Source organism: Neoarius graeffei, chromosome 1 (assembly GCF_027579695.1).
Source record: "Neoarius graeffei isolate fNeoGra1 chromosome 1, fNeoGra1.pri, whole genome shotgun sequence".
Taxonomy (NCBI): domain Eukaryota; kingdom Metazoa; phylum Chordata; class Actinopteri; order Siluriformes; family Ariidae; genus Neoarius; species Neoarius graeffei.
The window spans coordinates 1,731,604-1,755,303 of NC_083569.1; the positions used below are offsets into that span (position 1 = coordinate 1,731,604).

The window sequence follows — 23,700 nt, forward strand, 5'->3', positions numbered from 1 at the left end:
GTTTGGTCTAAGCACTTTTGGGTATGTGACTCATGACAGTGGAATGTATGATCTATGGGAGGGGTTGAACATGACAGGAGTTAGTTCCTTAATCAGACATGTAGAACAGGAAGTGCAATTGTTGTTTAACCAGACTTTATGTACACGGAAAGGTATTTTAATTCACACTCTCAAAACAAGATCTTTTCTCAGCCAGTAACAACTAAACAGCAGATTTGCTTTGGTTGAATTGGTCCAATACAAATAAATGAAAGCATTTCTTTAAACATTGAATTGAACTACTACTGTAATTATACATATTCTGACATCCAAATTACTTCCTATTCAAACTGACTGACATATAGGCCTCAGATTTGGACAATGGGAATAGCAGAATGGTGTTATAAATTGACTCCCAGTGGAAAAAAAAAATTGTTGGAAATTGTTAACTTGATAATTAACAGAATTCGTGCTCAGCCATTGATGACATTTGTTTGTTGTTTTTTTTTGTTTCCTGTGAAGCAATGGAGTCACTGCATGTTTAGATGTAACCCCACCGTTGCCTTACAGAGGGTGAGGGTGGGAAGATCTATTGCTGACCAATAATTAATTTTGACAGAATATCCAAGAGAACATGAGTATGCGATAAAAATGTTGAGAGGAGACAAAAATGTAAAAGAACACTTTTAGTAAAAGTTAAGTAAATTGCAAGACTTGGAAAGTCCCAATTAGGTGTCCAAGTCATCACGTCATCCGCCTTTTCGTCAGTGATCTTTATTAGCAATACATCAGGAACTAATGCTGATCTGAAATCTACCAAGTAATTAACCAGACACATCCTCTTTCATTAATTTTAGCCCTAAAATTAACTGGAAATGAAGAGGGGAAAAAATTAAATGATTTTTTTTTTTGCCATTTTTACTGTTATAAAACCAGAAACTATTCTGAACATCTCTGTGCATGTCATCTCGTTCTTTATTTTGAAACAAAAATTCATGTAACACACAGACTACTTATTTATTATAAATCATATAACTCAATCATAAAATATTTTCTGTGGTCAAACCTTATTTTCAATGCAAGCAAGAATACAACACTGAAAATTGACGTTAGTAAAGAAATTAACAAATTTAAATGACAAACATTTATCAGATCACTTCTTTCTTGGCTAATTTCTGTGTTGGTGTGTATTTTCATTATGGACACCAACTCTGATGTTTTAAACAGATCACTGCAAGGTGCAAAAGGGTGGTTCCTTTTCTTGTAATGTTAGAGGAATTTTACACCAAGAATAAACCTGTAATTCAACTTTGGCCCTTACGTTTAAACAGATACTGCATAGGACACACCCTCAGAGTTTAAAAAGATGAAGACATCTTGGCATCAACACATCCTACAACACATCCTATTCACAGCATACAAAAGGAAATCAATCTTATTACAGGTAATCACTACATGTTGGCTTTTTTAAAATTGTACTTTAAATAGTTATTTTCTTTATTAGTCATTAGTAAATGCACTACTACAAACTATTTTATTAATATATAAATACTTGTATCAAGTTGCCATAAAAGGATCACTGTGTGTTTTACTAGACATGGAGGCCAGATTCATTGTGGTGGTTGTGTTCGTCTGTGCTGTTTGTCATTTAACTGAAGCCAAGTCGTTCACAACGACAGCGCTCACTGTAAGGAAAACTCAGCATTGGGATCACCAGACTTAAATCTCAGGTCATTAACAGAACAGGAGGGTTAATGATGGTTCATTTTCTTTCTTCTGATCTTCAGGCCAACATCAATGATACAGAATGTGGCAGGTCTAAGCTGTGCGTGTCCAGTGCGCCTAACTGTAATCCTGAAGGAAACGCCAGCTGTTTTTTCATCTCTACACAGTTCAGTAATGCAATACTGACTGTGGAACTCTCCGGCACGACTTCAGGATATGTGGCATTGGGACTCAACAATTCTGCATTCGCCGGCTTGGTAAAATTATTAACTCGAACACATTTTATTGGCTGACAAATTTAGAAACTAACACACACATACAACACACACACACAATATATATTTCTTCTCTTGCAATGTTATATTTGAAAAGTGTTGTAAGTATTGTACTTACAAGAATGTGTGTATTTAAGTAGAGTCTAAACAATGATGTTGTAAATTAAAATATTTCACAGTATTTATATCAGTAAAAAGAGTTTTAAAAGAAGAAGACTTTTTGCTATGAGGTAGTTTTTAATTAGCCGTGACACTGTAAAAAATGACTTGCAGTCAATAGTTAGTAACCGGGCTGCCTTAAAATTTTGAGTTCGGTGAAACTTCTAGTCAGTTAGCACAATGAGGCAATCAATTTGACTTGTATGAATTTCAGTGAACTCAGAATTTTAAGGCAGCCTGGTTACGAACTAAATTGAAACAACAAATCATTTTTTCAGCGTGCAAGTCTTATTACTAACCTTTTAAAATGGCATGGTCTTGTAAATTATTTAACAGAATTTATTAGTCCATTACAGGTACATGCCTCCGAATATTAAAAATCCATTTGAACACATTTATCAGGCTCAGTCTGATTCTCATTCCATAAAAGCTCAATTAAAGAAGTGATTACTGAGAAACTGTTAGATGTATGTTATAGGCTTGTTAGTGAAAATGCCCAAAGCTTGGTGCAGATGTTCAAATCATTTCGTCAAAGATAATCCATGCGTTTTTGAAAAGTTAACACTCCCTCCCTAAAAAAAAAAGTTTCCCAAAAACATCCCCATAGATTTCCATCCATCCATCCATCCATTATCTGTAGCCACTTATCCTGTTCTACAGGGTCGCAGGCAAGCTGGAGCCTATCCCAGCTGACTATGGGCGAGAGGCGGGGTTCACCCTGGACAAGTCGCCAGGTCATCGCAGGGCTGACACATAGATTTTAAATCACAAAAACAATTTGAAAATGCTTATGCACCAGTAGGTGGTGATAGTGGTGAATAAACTGTTGTCAAACATAAATGTTAAATGCTGTATACTGAGCATTAGAGAAGGTGAAATGCAGAAGAATATCAACATGGTTAAAAGATCTAAAAGGAAAGATTCACATGAGTGGACGAAGAATGATGTGGAAATACTGCTTAAGGTTCAGCACAAATTCAATATTCTCCCGGTTCTCATCCAAAATCTTAGTTTGCAGTGCAGTTTGTAGCACTGAAGCAGTGGATTCAGGAGCAGTTCAGCCCCAATCACATCCTGTCTCCTTCACATGAAGATGCATTAATAAAACAAACATGTTATCAAATAAAAATGAACAGAGCATAAAGTAACAACCAGAGTATGCATAGGTTCATGATGCGATGTCAGTCTTTATATATTAACACGTTTTTCCCATCCACGTGCAAAAAACAGTGAAAATATTGTTTTAAAATGCCTTCATCTTTGTAAGTGTTCAAAGGAAAAGTGTTTGCTTTCCAGTAACCAAAAACAGTGTTTTTGTGTGTACAGGAAGGCAAGAAATATGCCATCCTGTGTGGAAACCCCACACTTTTCAAAAATGCATGTACTGTATACATGTAGTCAAGGCCTCAGTGTCACATGAATCAAATCCATCACAGATTGTTTCACTGTACTATACATCCATACTGCAAGGTTGCCCTTCTTGCCCAGGTACCTTGAAAGCCGAGCCAGGAGAGGTGGGCGGAGCTAATTCGGGCAGACCATCTATTAGTTATACATACTTGTCACAGAATCAACCTCATCTCATCTCATTATCTCTAGCCGCTTTATCCTTCTACAGGGTCACAGGCAAGCTGGAGCCTATCCCAGCTGACTACGGGCGAAAGGCGGGGTACACCCTGGACAAGTCACCAGGTCATCACAGGGCTGACACATAGACACAGACAACCATTCACACCTACGGTCAATTTAGAGTCACCAGTTAACCTAACCTGCATGTCTTTGGACTGTGGGGGAAACCGGAGCACCCGGAGGAAACCCACGCGGACACGGGGAGAACATGCAAACTCCACACAGAAAGGCCCTCGCCGGCCCCGGGGCTCGAACCCAGGACCTTCTTGCTGTGAGGCGACAGTGCTAACCACTACACCACCGTGCCGCCCCACAGAATCAACCTGATTTTGGAATTGCTTCTGCCCTGGCACAAATTCACTACAACTTCGGTAGTAGGCTTGTAGGTTTCTGCCAAAAAAGTTTGCCATACTTTTTAAAAGTTTCTGGTGGATTTCAAAGACCAGGACAGGAATTCTCGAACAGCAACTTGAGGTTTAAAGTTTAGCTTTATTTATATTTATTTAGACATAATCCATCACGTGGCTATATATTTTGCTTTTACATTTCCGCCTTGTATTCCAAAGTAAAGCACTAAGCACAGGCCAAACTGCTCAAACCGGTCAGCCATCTTCAACAGTTGGCAGAGGGAAACAGCTTATGAATTATTGCTACTAATGTTATAGTTCATTTTTAAGAAAACAATACAACCATTAGCCAATTGGTAAAGCTCAGCCATTTGCTGATCAATATTGGTAAGTCTTTATGAATCTGTAAAATTGATGAATTTTACTTCCTTGTTCAAATCCTCACTTCCACTGACTTACAACTGCAACTGTTTTTTAGGACAATGTTGTGCTGGTCTGTGGCAACAATGAAAGCAGTGCCTTCTTTGAAACAGCAAAACAAAACGGCTCAGCGCTGAGTGGGTTTGACGTGGTATGACTGACTCTTTGATTCTTTTGTGTGAAAAGTGACAAACATTTCAGATATAATACAATACTATCACAATACAATTCAATCAGAGACTTCATTAAGTTTCATACAGAATGCAGTTGCTCCAACCAATAAACTTATAACTGCTAATGCTAACCTTTATACCTTTCAGATTTCCAAATGCTTATGAATTCCCAATACTAAAATCAGACAATGTTCCACCAAATACTGACCGAGATCTCTAACCCCAACCCTATCGCTGTGTCTCCATCCCTTTTTATAGCCCATCGTAACTATACCTACAATTCAGGGAGCAGTAACTGGAAACCAGACTCATGTTCAGTGTATCATCAGCGTCAATACCACCGGCCTCCCAGTGGGTTCTCAGCTGCCGTTTATCGTTACCATCTTTAATGGAACCACAAATGGTGAGCTTTCATACGTGTATCCTGCTTCCTAGCGATTTAGTCGAGGTTTTCTTATGATTTGTGTGAAATCCATCATAATCTCTCGCATACATAATGTTTTATTATATTTATTTATTTAGACAAGTGTTTTACTGGGAAATATGCCACTCAATTTTCATTCAAACTACGTTCAGGACACACATTTTTCAATATACTCACAGCATTTTAAATCAATTCCTTGTCTAATACTCATCACACTGATTTCACTCAAGCTGATAAAGTAACATGATGGTGAGATGGTGGCAGGGATTCAACCAATAGAAAGGTTCAGTGAAGATTTCCCATTCCAATCCTACAGGAACAAAGCTGGGAAATCCAGGAACAGTATTTACATCCAACAGATCATTAGACCTGGCAAATCCAACGAGCAACGCCCGAGTGAGTTAACTACACTGCTATATTGTGTCTCATTTACGTTAATATTTGTTTTTAAATACACCAATCGTTTTCCCCATTTCTGTGATGATCAGTAAAACCCATAGTGATGAGCACTGGATCAATGGGACAGAACAGAATGATTAAATGCTCATTTATTTTCTCTATTAATGTTCAGTTCGACATCACTCGTAACGGGTGTGGCATCTCGAAGCTGTGCATATCGAGTTCGTCTGGCTGCGATCTTGCAGGAAACTCCAACTGCTTTTTCAGCTCAATTCAAGTGAAAAACCAAAGTTTCTTCATTGAACTCAGCGGTACGACAACAGGATATGTGGCACTGGGACTCGGTAAACAGGTAAAGCTTGAATAATGCATCAATGTAATTATTATTCATTTTAATTATAGTTTATATTAACTATTGGTAATAATAATAATAATTTTATATTTTTTCAGTGACTCATGATTGGCATAATTCTCCCATTCATGTGCAAGTCCTTTTTTGCACACTTTTTCTGATCATACTCACCATGCTTAGGTTGTGGATGAATGAGGTCTCATGAATGAAGACATGATTTATTTAACATGGAAGCAGACTGAGCCACACCCTTGGGTATTTTGGCTGTCAGGACAGTGTGGACTTCCGTTTTTACCTTGTGAATATCACTGAAATCCATTCAAACCATAAAGCAGACTCCGAGTTTGAAAATAATTGCAAAGGAAGAGTTTAGCTACAGTGGTGCTTGAAAGTTTGTGAACCCTTTAGAATTTTCTATATTTCTGCATAAATATGACCTCAAACATCATCAGATTTTCACACAAATCCTAAAAGTAGATAAAGAGAACCCAGTTAAACAAATGAGACAAAAATATTATACTCAGTCATTTATTTATTGAGGAAAATGATCCAATATTACATATCTGTGAGTGGCAAAAGTATGTGACCCTTTGCTTTCAGTATCTGGCGTGACCCCCTTGTGCAGCAATAACTGCAACTAAACGTTTGCGGTAACTGTTGATCAGTCCTGCACACCGGCTTGGAGGAATTTTAGCCCGTTCCTCCGTACAGAACAGCTTCAACTCTGGGATGTTGGTGGGTTTCCTCACATGAACTGCTCGCTTCAGGTCCTTCCACAACATTTCCATTGGATTAAGGTCAGGACTTTGACTTGGCCATTCCAAAACATTCACTTTATTCGTCTTTAACCATTCTTTGGTAGAATGACTTGTGTGCTTAGGGTCGTTGTCTTGCCGCATGACCAGAGGTGGAAAAACCCGGGTGCAGAAAGTAAAAACCCTGCCACATTTTTGCTCCAGCCAATTCAATGAACCAGCTGATCCTAATTACCACATCCCCTAAGCCAGGTTGATGAGCTAATTGGTGAAATCACCTGTGTTGAGAGCACAGGCAGAAGGAAAACCTAAGCAGGACTTTTACTTTGTCAATCCAGTTTTTCCACCTCTGCGCATGACCCACCTTCTCTTGAGATTCAGTTCATGGACAGATGTCCTGACATTTCCCTTTAGAATTCGCTGGTATAACTCAGAATTCATTGTTCCATCCAAGCCGTCCTGGCCCAGATGCAGCAAAACAGGCCCAAACCATGATACTACCACCACCATGTTTCACAGAGGGGATAAGGTTCTTATGCTGGAATGCAGTGTTTTCCTTTCTCCAAACATAACGCTTCTCATTTAAACCAGAAAGTTCTATTTTGGTCTCATCCGTCCACAAAACATTTTTCCAATAGCCTTCTGGCTTGTCCACGTGATCTTTAGCAAACTGCAGACGAGCAGCAATGTTCTTTTTGGAGAGCAGTGGCTTTCTCCTTGCAACCCTGCCATGCACACCATTGTTGTTCAGTGTTCTCCTGATGGTGGACTCATGAACATTAACATTAGCCAATGTGAGAGAGGCCTCCAGTTGCTTAGACGTTACCCTGGGGTCCTTTGTGACTTCACCGACTATTACACGCCTTGCCCTTGGAGTGATCTTTGTTGGTCGACCACTCCTGGGGAGGGTAACAATGCTCTTGAATTTCCTCCATTTGTACACAATCTGTCTGACTGTGGATTGGTGGAGTCCAAACTCTTTAGAGATGGTTTTGTAACCTTTTCCAGCCTGATGAGCATCAACAAAGCTTTTCCTGAGGTCCTCAGAAATCTCCTTTGTTCGTGCCATGATACACTTCCACAAACATGTGTTGTGAAGATCAGACTTTGATAGATCCCTGTTCTTTAAATAAAACAGGGTGCCCACTCACACCTGATTGTCGTCCCATTGATTGAAAACACCTGACTCTAATTTCACCTTCAAATTAACTGCTAATCCTAGAGGTTCACATACTTTTGCCACTCACAGATATGTAATATTGGATCATTTTCCTCAATAAATAAATGACCAAGTATAATATTTTTGTCTCATTTCTTTAACTGGGTTCTCTTTATCTACTTTTAGGACTTGTGTGAAAATCTGATGATGTTTTAGGTCATATTTATGCAGAAATATAGAAAATTCTAAAGGGTTCACAAACTTTCAAGCACCACTGTATATTACAAATTGCCTCAAAGGAAGGCATCAGTTTCTATGGATGATATAAACCTAAAAATAAAGTAAATACTGTATACCAAATGGCATCACGTGTGCTGGGCCGATATATAAGAATATATTTGACATGTAGAGATTCATTAACACCCAATTATTTTTGTTTAGTGGACCGAAAGCTACTGAAATTGCATCACAGACTTCCAATTTTATTAATTTTTTTAATAGAACAATTAATGAATTTAGGGTCATGTGGCCCTAAATTCTCCACTATTTTTTCCTGCTTCACCATGACCCAATTCAAGATACTACATCATGCATCACGTGGTGGGCTTTCCCCATTCGTGCAAGGCATTGTGGGATACAAATTTGAAACAGGAGAGAAAAATGGAGGACACGAGTGTGCGAATGAAACGTGAAAAACCAACTACGGTAACAGAACGCGAGAAGACGTTGTGTTGTGAAGGAAAGGAAACGCAGGGCCAAACTAATAAATATGGGCGCTCAGCGAGCACCTCGGTGTGATCAGCTGTTCGTTTAGCGACAGAATGATGGAACTGTCAGTGCACGCTCAAAGGGAAACCTGTAGATGGCAGTAATGCAACACTGTGGATGCCAGCTGCTGTAAAACCCAAAACCTGTAGATGGCAGGTAAACCTGCGCATGCGCACACGGACTTCCTCTGTCTGCTTGACAGCGCAAAGTGAGCGATTTCATGCACATTATTTGCTTTAATCCCCTCAAATTAAATAACTTCCCAGCCACAGAATGGCCTGGTTTTTTTTTTTTTTGAAGATATTACAGAAATAAGCATGCATCACAACGACCAAATTTCAGAGGGAACTAAATTTCACCAATTTTATGAAATTGAAAGGCCATCCAGCGTTAATTATCACTCATGACTCTTCCAAAGTACTCTCTATTAGCCAAACTGATGAATGAATGGGTAACACTCTGCTATTGATCAATGTAGAGCTCAAGTTTAAGTATAAATAACTTATTTGCAAACAGAAAGTAAACGGTAATAATGGCAATGTCAAGTAGAACGCGTGATTACTATGGCTGGAAATCTGTCCAGGAGTCTGCACAGGTGGATGGATGATGGTTTCATGGTTGAGATGAAAATCACTGGACGCACTGTGTGTCAGTGAGCCCCAATATATCCAAACGAGGTCAGAATACCCGTGACCATCTTTGCGCTTGGCAAGCTCTTCTCCATCTTTCCCACTCTGTCAGAAGCACAAGCAAATGCAGAGCAGACATTTTGGTTTAGGATCGTTATATTCCTCTTATATTCCTCTTAATCGATATTTCTGCTTTATTCTAACTGAACTAATTATTTACCAGGCTTGTTCACAACACCATATGGTGTAAAGTCCCCCCCCCCATTTAACATTGTAATATAAGGTCACAAGAAACTTCATGGTAGTTTAAAACAAATGACAACTTCAGGAATGTTTTAACTTTATTTGTACCTGTATAATAAATGTTGAAAGTCGCCTACTGCTGACTTAAAAGGCAAAATGGTGTTTCATCATGTGGTGGTGCCTGATTTACTACAGTTCTCAGAAGTGCGTAGATGAAAAGCATACAAGTGAAGGGAAGAATGGGTGTAAATGGAATTTACAGAAGACATGCCCAGATTTTGCTACACGCAAAGTGCGTAATTGTTTCATGGCATGCAAGTCATAGACTTAAGTCAAGAGGAGACTCGGCGTAGACTGAAAACTGCATAGCTGCATGCTTTTTATGACTTGTGCACATGGCAGGATCATGTCCTCAGAGTCTTGTTTAAAAACAGCAAGTAAATAATGCTTGCTCTGCAAGTCATATACGGGTGTAGATGTAGCTAGAGAGGCATCACTGGGTCTAAAACCTGTTGCTGCAAAACACACTGGAAAAAGAAAAATCACTGAGTGACATTTAACCCCCCCCCCCCCCGATTTCTTTTCAGGGAACTACATACGCGTTCGCCTGCGGCAAGAACAACAACAACTTCTTCTTCCAAACAGCTACTCAAAACGGCACAGTTTTGACCCCTGCTAATGTGGTGAGACTCAAAAATATTAACAACCCAATCTCCAACTGTATAACAGCTTAGAAAGAGGGAATGCTCATGAATTCCTTTTTTCTTCTTTTCTCAGACCACTGTACACAGCGCTGAAGGTAAATTAGCACCAAACACGCCTCTTCAGTGCATCTTCAACATCAGCAGCAGTTTCAACAACATCAGCAGCAAAGCTGAAGACACCCAGTTTAATGTCACCATCCTCAATGGAACCACCAATGGTGAGATTTTACAGAGATCCTACTTATTAACATTAAATTATAGCTTTCATTTTTTCACTTCACAAGTGTTAAATCGCAATAAATCCAACATAATCAGCCTTCACTTTCAACATTTACATCACACGTTGATGTTCTTGATGGATCCAGCCTCCCACACCTTTCTTATGAGTTTAATAGTAATTTCTGCCAAATATAAAGTTTAAGTAAATAATAAGACAGGGCTTGAAAGTCACTTTCATACTCCCCCAAATGTCAATCAACATTTTACATATATTCCTAATATATTACACATAATCCTACAGGAAGCAGCCGCTGTTAAAAAAATTATTTTTATATATATAATATAATAATTTTTTTTTTTTTTTAAACATGAAATTTTCAAAAGCTTTTTTACCGCGAGACCAATCAGAGATCACAGGTTTGGGGTCAAGCAAGAAAATAAAATATTAATAAATTGGTTAGCTATTAGTAATTGAATGAAATGCAGAATTTAAAATATTTTGTCGTCAATATTGCAATATCTTAAAAAAAATAGCTGGTGTATTTTGGGAACAGTCACTGGGATGTGATGTAACATCTTAAGTTAACTGGCTGCATACGGTTAACTAGCACAAACAGCTCAATATCCTTTTGGTACCTCCAAGCCTCCAGGGGAGGCAAACAACCACCTCATAATAAGTTACACAAATCTTTATTTCATCTACACTGCTGTGCATCGAGATTTCAAACGAAGTACATGAGACAGAGAATAATACATTTAATATATAAAATAAATCTGGAGAACTTCAGATTAGTCAAACTAGTTATGTAGTCGACACTGACTAGGACTAGCAACAGTATTGACCCTTCCCACTCACGTGGCCGCCATTTTGGACATGAAGAAATAACGGTTTATGGCACAGACCCTTTCGGTTCTCGCTCATCTAGCTGCTACAATGACTGCTTAGACTGCAACAATAATACCTAACACACATTTAAGTACCCGTCGTAAAGACGTGAAACTCGTCGAGTGATGAGTGTGTTCATTGATAAGCTAACACAATCTAAAAGTAGACATACCCTCACACTGCCCTGGCGCTGTGTACAGTTTACCTTCTATGGTTTGTGCACTCACTATTTGCCATTACTTTCTCCAACCCAGTGTTCGAACTATGCCGATATTTTCGGGGGGTCCCTTTTTTTCCCTTGGGGGGGGCACTTGCGCTTGTCTCAGAGTGCGGATCTCCAAACACACGAGAAGCCTATCTTACGCACATATCACGCGGACTCCACACCTCCACACACGCATCGCGTCTGAAGTCATAACTCATCAGGGGAAATCGTGTCCGCATTGGCATGTTCAAAAAACAACCTCGCGTCAACAATGATACCACACGCAAGAAAAAAAAACAGTCAGGCAACTCAACACATCTGATCCACAGCAGCACCAAAGCATCACTGGAAACCACGTCAACAACCAATCTTCCATTTCAACACGCGTCAACAAACAAATGGCACCACAAACATGAACGAATCGGTCAGGCTACCGATTCCAAACCCACAGCAGACGAATAATTAAATGCATCTTACCTTAAAGCAGACTCGACCACAAAGGAAGTGTGTTGGCACTGTTGGCACACTTCCTTTCTACTAGTTTGTGTCCCCAACCTGGCAGCAGCAGTCATCATATCGGTTTATTTTTTCTTTGATGTAAACACAACACTTCGGATATGCAAATGCTTCCCGTTACACACGATTGCTATGTTAATAAACATCATCTTGCCAATATTTTAGAGACCATCCATCTTCTCCGTCGGTCAGCATCTGTCGGGATCCGATAAAATGATAAATCTTGCCTTGTGTGTTGATGGTTACTACATCCAGGTGCACAACAATATAATGGCATGATGGAAGTCTTGCTGAAAGTAAAAACTTTCTTTGATGGCTATATTCCTTTCGATGCTTCGCCGTCGTTCCTCGTTGTTGGCTGTGGTAGACTACTGGTAGTTCATGTCCAAAATGGCAGCCACATTTGTCGTGACGTCACGTGGGTAGGGTCCATTGTTATGATTCCATTTTATGTATTACATCCAGCATTCTTGGTAAATCGTGCTTCTACAGTTGAGAAGCATTTTAACCTAATTCAATCCAAATACATCTAAAGCTTATTGAATTATTTCCTCTCAAAAAATAACCTTGATAATGGGACAACGAGATAGTGGCAGGGATTCAACCAAAAGAGAGTTTCATTAAAGCTTATCTGTTCCATTCCTACAGGAACAAGCCTGGGAAATGCAACTACACAATTGAAGTCCAGTGGAGCTTTGGACCTGGCATCTCCAATCAGTGTCAGCAACGATCCGGTAATTAATGACAATCAGCGTCACTGCTCCGGACCCTCCACTCCTGTTGTGTCTCATAGACTTAAGTTAATGAGATATGATCATACTTCAGTTAATGTTGGTTTGTTTTCTCCCTTTTAAACTTCAGTTCAACATCACTCGTAACGGGTGTGGCATCTCGAAGCTGTGCATATCGAGTTCGTCTGACTGCGATCTTGCAGGAAACTCCAACTGCTTTTTCAGCTCAATTCAAGTGAAAAACCAAAGTTTCTTCATTGAACTCAGCGGTACGACAACAGGATATGTGGCACTGGGACTCAGTAAACAGGTAAAGCTTGAATAATGCATCCATGTAATTATTATTCATTTTAATTATAGTTTATATTCACTATTGGTGGTAATAATAATAATTTTATATTTTTTCAGTTACTCATGATTGGCACAATTCTCCCATTCATGTGCAAGTCCTTTTTTGCACACTTTTTCTGATCATACTCACCATGCTTAGGTTGTGGATGAATGAGGTCTCATGAATGAAGACATGATTTATTTAACATGGAAGCAGACTGAGCCACACCCTTGGGTATTTTGACTGTCGGGACAGTGTGGACTTCCGTTTTTACCTTGTGAATATCACTGAAATCCATTCAAACCATAAAGCAGACTCCGAGTTTGAAAATAATTGCAAAGGAAGAGTTTAGCTACAGTGGTGCTTGAAAGTTTGTGAACCCTTTAGAACTTTCTATATTTCTGCATAAATATGACCTAAAACATCAGATTTTCACACAAATCCTAAAAGTAGATAAAGAGAACCCAGTTAAACAAATGAGACAAAAATATAATATGTGGTCATTTATTTATTGAGGAAAATGATCCAATATTACATATCTGTGAGTGGCAAAAGTATGTGACCCTTTGCTTTCAGTATCTGGTGTGACCCCCTTGTGCAGCAATAACTGCAACTAAATGTTTGCGGTAACTGTTGATCAGTCCTGCACACCGGCTTGGAGGAATTTTAGCCCGTTCCTCCGTACAGAACAGCTTCAACTCTGGGATGTTGGTGGGTTTCCTCACATGAACTGCTTGCTTCAGGTCCTTCCACAACATTTCCATTGGATTAAGGTCAGGACTTTGACTTGGCCATTCCAAAACATTCACTTTATTCTTCTTTAACCATTCTTTGGTAGAACGACTTGTGTGCTTAGGGTCGTTGTCTTGCTGCATGACCCACCTTCTCTTGAGATTCAGTTCATGGACAGATGTCCTGACATTTTCCTTTAGAATTCACTGGTATAATTCAGAATTCATTGTTCCATCAATGATGGCAAGCCGTCCTGGCCCAGATGCAGCAAAACAGGCCCAAACCATGATACTACCACCACCATGTTTCACAGAGGGGATAAGGTTCTTATGCTGGAATGCAGTGTTTTCCTTTCTCCAAACATAACGCTTCTCATTTAAACCAGAAAGTTCTATTTTGGTCTCATCCGTCCACAAAACATTTTTCCAATAGCCTTCTGGCTTGTCCACGTGATCTTTAGCAAACTGCAGACGAGCAGCAATGTTCTTTTTGGAGAGCAGTGGCTTTCTCCTTGCAACCCTGCCATGCACACCATTGTTGTTCAGTGTTCTCCTGATGGTGGACTCATGAACATTAACATTAGCCAATGTGAGAGAGGCCTCCAGTTGCTTAGAAGTTACCCTCGGGTCCTTTGTGACCTCACCGACTATTACACGCCTTGCTCTTGGAGTGATCTTTGTTGGTCGACCACTCCTGGGGAGGGTAACAATCAGTACGTTTACATGCACATCCAAATTGAGCTGCTGTCGGTAATCGAGCTAAGGGACCCAGCAGGGGTGCCAGAGAAAGCCAATCCTACATGCACACAAGGGAATCGAGCTATTGTGTAAGGTACATTGTGCACCCGAGCCACAGGTGGCGCTACACACCCCATCGTGTTGGTACACTTCCGGTTGTCGTCATGAAGAAGAGCTATTCAAGAGTATAAACAAAGGGACTACAGGCGGAAATTAGCATGGACTGCTATAACCTGGGACAGACATCTGTCCTTACCACAAGGATAATGTTTAATTTGTGCACTGTCCCTTTTAAAAATAAAATAAACTCTAAACTCTAAGAAGAGTGTTTGTAGTTTGTATGTACGAACAGAAGTGTTCCTAATAAAGTGGGCGGCTAAGGTGAAGTGTCATGCCGACCGAGGCTGTTTTTTTTTTTTTTCCCCCCGACCGAGGCTGTTGTGTTTCCCGCTTGTGGTCTCGTCACTTCCGGAAGGGGCAGTGCTGAAGTAAGTAGCTTGACTACGTAGCTCGATAGGGTTTACATGCACTAAGTAGCTCGGCAAAAATCGCATAATCTAGGTTGTGCAGCTCGATTGAGAGAAATCAAGTTCGGTTCAATTTCAGCCTAGCTAAGGTGTTTCCATGCCATTTAGAACTTCGATTTCAGTCGAGCAACGGCAGAAATTCGATTTTCTCTATGTGCATGTAAACGCACTGAGTGGTCTTGAATTTCCTCCATTTGTACACAATCTGTCTGACTGTGGATTGGTGGAGTCCAAACTCTTTAGAGATGGTTTTATAACCTTTTCCAGCCTGATGAGCATCAACAACGCTTTTTCTGAGGTCCTCAGAAATCTCCTTTGTTCGTGCCATGATACACTTCCACAAACATGTGTTGTGAAGATCAGACTTTGATAGATCCCTGTTCTTTAAATAAAACAGGGTGCCCACTCACACCTGATTGTCGTCCCACTGATTGAAAACACCTGACTCTAATTTCACCTTCAAATTAACTGCTAATCCTAGAGGTTCACATACTTTTGCCACTCACAGATATGTAATATTGGATCATTTTCCTCAATAAATTAAAGTCCAAGTATAATATTTTTGTCTCATTTGTTTAACTGGGTTCTCTTTATCTACTTTTAGGACTTGTGTGAAAATCTGATGATGTTTTAGGTCATATTTATGCAGAAATATAGAAAATTCTAAAGGGTTCACAAACTTTCAAGCACCACTGTATATTACAAATTGCCTCAAAGGAAGGCATCAGTTTCTATGGATGATATAAACCTAAAAATAAAGTAAATACTGTATACCAAATGACATCACGTGTGCTGGGCCGATATATAAGAATATATTTGACATGTAGAGATTCATTAACACCCAATTATTTTTGTTTAGTGGACCGAAAACTACTGAAATTGCATCACAGACTTCCAATTTTATTAATTTTTTTTAATAGAACAATTAATGAATTTAGGGTCATGTGGCCCTAAATTCTCCGCTATTTTTTCCTGCTTCACCATGACCCAATTCAAGATACTATGTCATGCATCACGTGGTGGGCATTCGTGCAAGGCGTTGTGGGATACAAATTTGAAACAGGAGAGAAAAATGGAGGACACGAGTGTGCGAATGAAACTTGAAAAACCAACTACGGTAACAGAACGCGAGAAGACGTTGTGTTGTGAAGGAAAGGAAACACAGAGCCAAACTAATAAATATGGGCGCTCAGCGAGCACCTCGGTGTGATCAGCTGTTCGTTTAGCGACAGAATGATGGAACTGTCAGTGCACACTCAAAGGGAAACCTGTAGATGGCAGTAATGCAACACTGTGGATGCCAGCTGCTGTAAAACCCAAAAGAAGGTAAACCTGCGCATGCGCACACGGACTTCCTCTGTCTGCTTGACAGCGCGAAGTGAGCGATTTCATGTAGAGCCCTGCAATCCCGCGGGAGTCCCGCGGGACCCGACGCAAAGCAGTGCGGTGCGGGACAAATTTTGAAAGCTCATTGTGGGCGCGGACGGGAGGGGGAGTGCACATTGCGGGCGCGGGCGGTGATAAGCTGCAGTCCCGCTAACTAAAAATGTGTTTAAAATAAAATTTATAAATTATTAATTTATGTCTGTCGTATATAATTTGTGCTGGATATTTTATTTGGCATTAATAAAAACATTTTAAGATGCCTAAATTTGCGGATGTGGTCTAATCTCGCGTACGTTTCCGATTCCTTTCCGCTCTTCCGTGTTTGAGATCTCCGATCATGGCGGAAGAGCAGAGCTCCTCTAGTGAAGCTCACAGTGCTTCAGAAGTAAGTGCTGCTTTAAAAAGAGGTACATTTACTGTTAAAAAGTCAAGAGTATTAGTCCTAAGTATTAAAAAGTATTAAAAAGTATTAACTAGTATTAAAAAGGACTGTGTATCGCGCAGATTGTTCAATTTAAAGCGAGAAATAGACAGCGTATAATCTGAGGAGCTGGTTGTGGTTGCGCAACACTTCATATGAGAGGAGAATGAAATCGCGGTTGGAATCATAACGCCACAGACTCGGAAGTGGGAGTGCGAGTGCGCAAAGCGAGAGCTGTCAATCATGAGCGCATGCAGCGCTCAACTTGGAATGTGTTAGCAGAATGTCAGAGTCTAAACAATAAACTTACAATAAATGAAGGATCGGTCAGTGGAGAGCTCAGCTAAGCTCGGCATGTTTAATTCCCCAAGCCAATGACAAGAACTTTCGTGAGAAATAACGCGAACGTCTGCATCATGCGGGATTTGCGGGCGGGAGCGGGACAAAATATGGCAGGTGTGGGCGGGAGCGGGACTGAAAATCATAATTCTTTGCAGGAGCAGGACTGCACAATGCGGGAGCGGGACTGAAAATTCTGTCCCGCGCAGACCTCTAATTTCATGCACATTATTTGCTTTAATCCCCTCAAATTAAATAACTTCCCAGCCACAGAATGGCCTGGTTTTTTTTTTTTTTTTTTGAAGATATTACAGAAATAAGCATGCATCACAACGACCAAATTTCAGAGGGAACTAAATTTCACCAATTTTATGAAATTGAAAGGCCATCCAGCGTTAATTATCACTCATGACTCTTCCAAAGTACTCTCTATTAGCCAAACTGATGAATGAATGGGTAACACTCTGCTATTGATCAAGGTAGAGCTCAAGTTTAAGTATAAATAACTTATTTGCAAACAGAAAGTAAACGGTAATAATGGTAATGTCAAGTAGAACGCGTGATTACTATGGCTGGAAATCTGTCCAGGAGTCTGCACAGGTGGATGGATGATGGTTTCATGGTTGAGATGAAAATCACTGGATGCACTGTGTGTCAGTGAGCCCCAATATATCCAAACGAGGTCAGAATACCCGTGACCATCTTTGCGCTTGGCAAGCTCTTCTCCATCTTTCCCACTCTGTCAAAAGCACAAGCAAATGCAGAGCAGACATTTTGGTTTAGGATCGTTATATTCCTCTTATACTCCTCTTAATCGATATTTCTGCTTTATTCTAACTGAACTAATTATTTACCAGGCTTGTTCACAACACCATATGGTGTAAAGTCCCCCCCATTTAACATTGTAATATAAGGTCACAAGAAACTTTATGGTAGTTTAAAACAAATGACAACTTCAGGAATGTTTTAACTTTATTTGTACCTGTATAATAAATGTTGAAAGTCGCCTACTGCTGACTTAAAAGGCAAAATGGTGTTTCATCATGTGGTGGTGCCTGATTTACTACAGTTCTCAGAAGTGCGTAGATGAAAAGCATACAAGTGAAGGGAAGAATGGGTGTAAATGGAATTTACAGAAGACATGCCCAGATTTTGCTACACGCAAAGTGCGTAATTGTTTCATGGCATGCAAGTCATAGACTTAAGTAAAGAGGAGACTCGGCGTAGACTGAAAACTGCATAGCTGCATGCTTTTTATGACTTGTGCACATGGCAGGATCATGTCCTCAGAGTCTTGTTTAAAAACAGCAAGTAAATAATGCTTGCTCTGCAAGTCATATACGGGTGTAGATGTAGCTAGAGAGGCATCACTGGGTCTAAAACCTGTTGCTGCAAAACACACTGGAAAAAGAAAAATCACTGAGTGACATTTAACCCCCCCGATTTCTTTTCAGGGAACTACATACGCGTTTGTCTGCGGCAATAACAGCAACAACTTCTTCTTCCAAACAGCTACTCAAAAGGGCACAGTTTTGACCTTTGCTAATGTGGTGAGACTCAAAAATATTAACAACCCAATCTCCAACTGTATAACAGCTTAGAAAGAGGGAATGCTCATGAATTCCTTTTTTCTTCTTTTCTCAGACCACTGTACACAGCGTTGAAGGTAGATTAGCACCAAACAAGCCTCTTCAGTGCATCTTCAACATCAGCAGCAGTTTCAACAACATCAGCAGCAAAGCTGAAGACAACCAGTTTGATGTCACCATCCTCAGTGGAACCACCAATGGTGAGATTTTACAGAGATCCTACTTATTAACATTAAATTATAGCTTTCATTTTTTCACTTCACAAGTGTTAAATCGCAATAAATCCAACATAATCAGCCTTCACTTTCAACATTTACATCACACGTTGATGTTCTTGATGGATCCAGCCTCCCACACCTTTCTTATGAGTTTAATAGTAATTTCTGCCAAATATAAAGTTTAAGTAAATAATAAGACAGGGCTTGAAACTCACTTTCATACTCCCCCAAATGTCAATCAACATTTTACATACATTCCTAATATATTACACATAATCCTACAGGAAGTAGCCGCTGTTTAAAAAACATTATTTTTATATATATAATATAATCTTTTTTTTTTTTAAACATGAATTTTTCAAAAGCTTTTTTACCGCGAGACCAATCAGAGATCACAGGTTTGGGGTCAAGCAAGAAAATAAAATATTAATAAATTGGTTAGCTATTAGTAATTGAATGAAATGCAGAATTTAAAATATTTTGTCGTCAATATTGCAATATCTTAAAAAAAAATAGCTAGTGTATTTTGGGAACAGTCACTGGGATGTGATGTAACATCTTAAGTTAACTGGCTGCATACGGTTAACTAGCACAAACAGCTCAATATCCTTTTGGTACCTCCAAGCCTCCAGGGGAGGCAAACAACCACCTCATAATAAGTTACACAAATCTTTATTTCATCTACATTGCTGTGCATCGAGATTTCAAATGAAGTACATGAGACAGAGAATAATACATTTAATATATAAAATAAATCTGGAGAACTTCAGATTAGTCAAACTAGTTATGTAGTCGACACTGACTAGGACTAGCAACAGTATTGTTATGACTCCATTTTATGTATTACATCCAGCATTCTTGGTAAATCGTGCTTCTACAGTTGAGAAGCATTTTAACCTAATTCAATCCAAATACATCTAAAGCTTATTGAATTATTTCCTCTCAAAAAATAACCTTGATAATGGGACAACGAGATAGTGGCAGGGATTCAACCAAAAGAGAGTTTCATTAAAGCTTATCTGTTCCATTCCTACAGGAACAAGCCTGGGAAATGCAACTACACAATTTAAGTCTAATGGAGCTTTGGACCTGGCATCTCCAATCAATGTCAGCAACGATGCGGTAATTAATGACAATCAGCATCACTGCTCCTGACCCTCCAGTCCTGTTGTGTCTCATAGACTTAAGTTAATGACATATGATCATACTTCAGTTAATGTTGGTTTGTTTTCTCCCTTTTAAGCTTCAGCTCAACATCACTCGTAACGGGTGTAACAGCTCGAAGCGTTGTTTCTCAAATGTGGGCAATTGTGAACCTGCAAAAGACTCCAACTGCTATTTCAGCTCAGTTAAAGTGAATAACCAAAAATTCCTCTTTGAACTCACTGGTTCGACATTGGGATATGTGGCACTGGGACTCACTAAAAAGGTAAAGCATAAAAAATGTAGATATTATAATATAAATATTTTACACTGTGTTTTCACTGCCGTTTGTGTCTTATTGCTATATATTATATATATATACACACACAAATACATGTACACAGATATATTTCTTTTTTTTTTAGAATTCCACCTTTGTGTTTGTCTGTGCAAACAACAACAGCTCTGCTAACAACAGAACATTCTTCTTTGAAAAGGCTACTAAAAATGGCACAACTCTGACGCTTGCAAATGTGGTAAGAGTCAAAACTATGAGCCCAACCTTGTATAAAATTGATACCAGTTGGGAATGCACATGACTTTACTAACACCCCCCACCACCACCACACACACACACACACACACTCTTTTCTCAGACCACCGTCTTCAACAACCAAGGTGAAGTAGCAAAAAACCAGAATCTTATTCAGTGCATCTTCAACACCAGCACCACTTTCAACATCAGCACCAAAGGTGAAGACGAGAAGTACCAACTCATGATCATGAATGGAACCACCACTGGTGAGCTTTTACAGTTACATTCTACTTATTTCACATTAAACTATAACCTTTGTGAAATCCAAATCACAAATGGATGGATGGAATGGAACGTGAAAAAAAAAAAAAAAAAACAGTGCGATGGTCAAAAAATTTGGCCATATAGGGTTAGGCCAAATCAGGCTTTAATTATCTTTGTGGAACCAGACTCACATTCCTCACTCTTGAAAGCACACACACCTTTCTTATTAGTTTAACGTTATTGAGTACTGCCTAACGTAAAATGTATTAAATAAATAATAAGCCAGGAGTTCAAGGCTGCTTTCATCCTTGGAGTTTTTTTCCTCATCTGCCAGATTTACACATCATCATCCTACATGAAACAGATGCTTTGTTAACTCTCAACCAATCAGGTCACAGGTTGGCAAGAAAATAAGCAAATATGAACAATAAAATGTAATCAAAAATAACCGCTCGAGTATTTCTGAGACCAGGACATGACACGAGATGTCTCACTTTTAACTGTAGCTGCATGCATTCGCGTAGCACAAACCGCTCAAATTCACTTAATTTTCTGCCACCAAATGCGCAGTAAAGGCAAACCACCTCCTCATCTTTAGTCACCTGCTGTACCACTAAAATAAAATTAATTTAGCCAGCAAACTAGGCTATATAGTTAGCCAATTCTAGGCCAGAGGTGATATGTTTACAGTGTACGCATAGCCTGGGCCACTTATCGCACATCACCTTAAAAGCTGCAAAAAGTTACAGTATGAAAGCAGTCTAAAGTTTACGATCAATTTCGGCCAATGTTTGAAAAAGGAAAACTCTGATCATTATGAATTCTAGGTAAATCTACAGTCTATCACAGGGGTGTCCAATCTTATCCACACCCACAAAACCTGCATTCACACAGGCCCTATCTGGACAAGATTGGACATCCTTGGTCTGTCGCCATTTTCACTCAATTCCTCATCGAACATTTGCACTTAGGTTGGCAGCAGCAATTCAGCCTTTTTACTAAAAAGTTTACCCACTCCAATTCCACAGGAACTAAACTGGGAGACGTAAAGGTGCTATTTGACACCAAAAGCGAAGTGGACCTCTCTGATCCTAGTGGGACTTCAAACAGCAACACTGTAATCGCCAGCCTCTACACTAATGGTAAATGCATATTACACCAGGTTTTACTGATGTATTTTTTTTAAACTTCCAAAAGTATAAAAGCACAATAGTAATCAAGCAGATTATCCTTTTGAAGAGATTATAAAAAGCAATACTGTACATGTATGACCAGCTATTTCATTTTTTACTAAAAAGATTTTAACACTCTCTCTCTCTCTCTCACAGTGTTTGCTGTGCTGCTCAGCGCTCTGACTCTCCGCCTCCTATAAAAACCTGCTTTAATACCATTCTGAGCCTATGTTGGCGGGATCAGCTGATCAGTGCATGTGTGTTTATAGATATATGAAGCTATTCTTAATGGGCTGAACACATCTGTATGTAAATGTATTTTTTTTTCCCTTTCTTCAGTCAAGAAATGTTTATTTACACTCATGTTCTACTTTTCCATATAAGAACTTAATCAGAGAAAAATGTATCGAATAAAATCTACTTAATCATATTAGCTTAGATTTTTATTTTAGATAATTTATCAGGTTTTATTAAAGGCCACAATATCATCCTGTTTGAAACTGTAAAAGACTCTCATCTGATGAGCTGGTTATTATGCAGGAGGAAAATCGTGGGGAGAAACTAGACATTTAAAGAGTCTCACAATTTCCACTTAATTCACAATATTGAGTTCACGAGTCAATTTTCCCACATTATATGAAAAAAAAAAGATTCAGTGAAAAATTTTATTCTTAAAAAAAAGCAATATTTGTTTCTATTCTTTATCAACTTTAATATTCCTTTTGTTTACAAAAAATGTTTTTAATTTTCTTTAATAACCAACAATAATTACTCACATTTGTAACCTAAGTGAACAGTAATAGCAAATGCATTTTCTTAATAAACTTATGACTATTTGTGCTCTCTCCATGCGTCTCTCTTTTTTCTTTCAGCAGTCTGTAAAAAGAAAGCTCCGATTTCTTGTTAAATCTATCTGCATAGTCAATGACAAAACAGCTCTTTCCAATTTTACATTTATTTTTGTTGGTGTGCGTTTTCACAGCATTTGAGCTGTCTTACTTCCACCTAGAGTGCAGGCATTCCCACTATTTTACATTATTGTGCTCTCTGCTGTCTAAATAATGACATTACAGCTTGAAAAAACTAAATTGCACAGCCTGATAAATCACATTCTTTTTTTTAATTTCATCAATTTGTATTGTCATAAATTTGTATCACAATTTAGCATTGCACGATATATGGTGACCTGCCTGGGAAAGCAGGTTTTTAGACATTTATGCCAATTTATTAAAAATCAAAATGCAAAATATCATATGTACACAAGTGTGCACAACCTTTGATACGACACCCAAAAGTGAGCTGAGGTGCATTTTGTTTCCACTGATACTGCTCGAGATGTTTCTACAACTTAATTGGAGTCCACCTGTGGTAAAGTCAATTGACTGGACACGACTGGCGATTGCCAACACCTGCCTATATAAAGGTCCCACAGTTGACAGTACATCAGAGCAAACACCAAGCCATGGAGTTAAAGGAATTATTTGCAGACCTCAGAAACAGGATTGTGTCAAGGCATAGATCTGGAGAAGGGGACAGAAAAATTGCTGCAGCTTTACAGGTCCCAAAGAGCACAGTGGCCACCATCATTCGTCAATGAAAAGTTTGTTTG

The 23,700-nt window shown here is 39.1% G+C and overlaps 1 protein-coding gene across 1 annotated transcript; it reads left to right on the forward strand.

Annotated features, from left to right (window-relative positions):
• Positions 1 to 1,334: 1,334 nt before the first annotated feature.
• On the forward strand, positions 1,335 to 22,936 carry LOC132890681 (uncharacterized). The gene is made up of 19 exons (XM_060927804.1): positions 1,335 to 1,423; positions 1,575 to 1,666; positions 1,767 to 1,961; positions 4,593 to 4,685; positions 4,966 to 5,110; positions 5,448 to 5,527; positions 5,703 to 5,882; positions 10,024 to 10,119; positions 10,214 to 10,358; positions 12,615 to 12,700; positions 12,828 to 13,007; positions 18,625 to 18,720; positions 18,815 to 18,959; positions 20,014 to 20,099; positions 20,221 to 20,406; positions 20,546 to 20,656; positions 20,777 to 20,921; positions 21,948 to 22,061; positions 22,248 to 22,936. The coding sequence occupies exons 2-19, from the start codon at positions 1,577 to 1,579 to the stop codon at positions 22,289 to 22,291; spliced, it is 2,217 nt and encodes a 738-aa protein (XP_060783787.1). The 5' UTR covers positions 1,335 to 1,423; positions 1,575 to 1,576; the 3' UTR covers positions 22,292 to 22,936.
• The last annotated feature ends 764 nt before the right edge of the window (positions 22,937 to 23,700 follow it).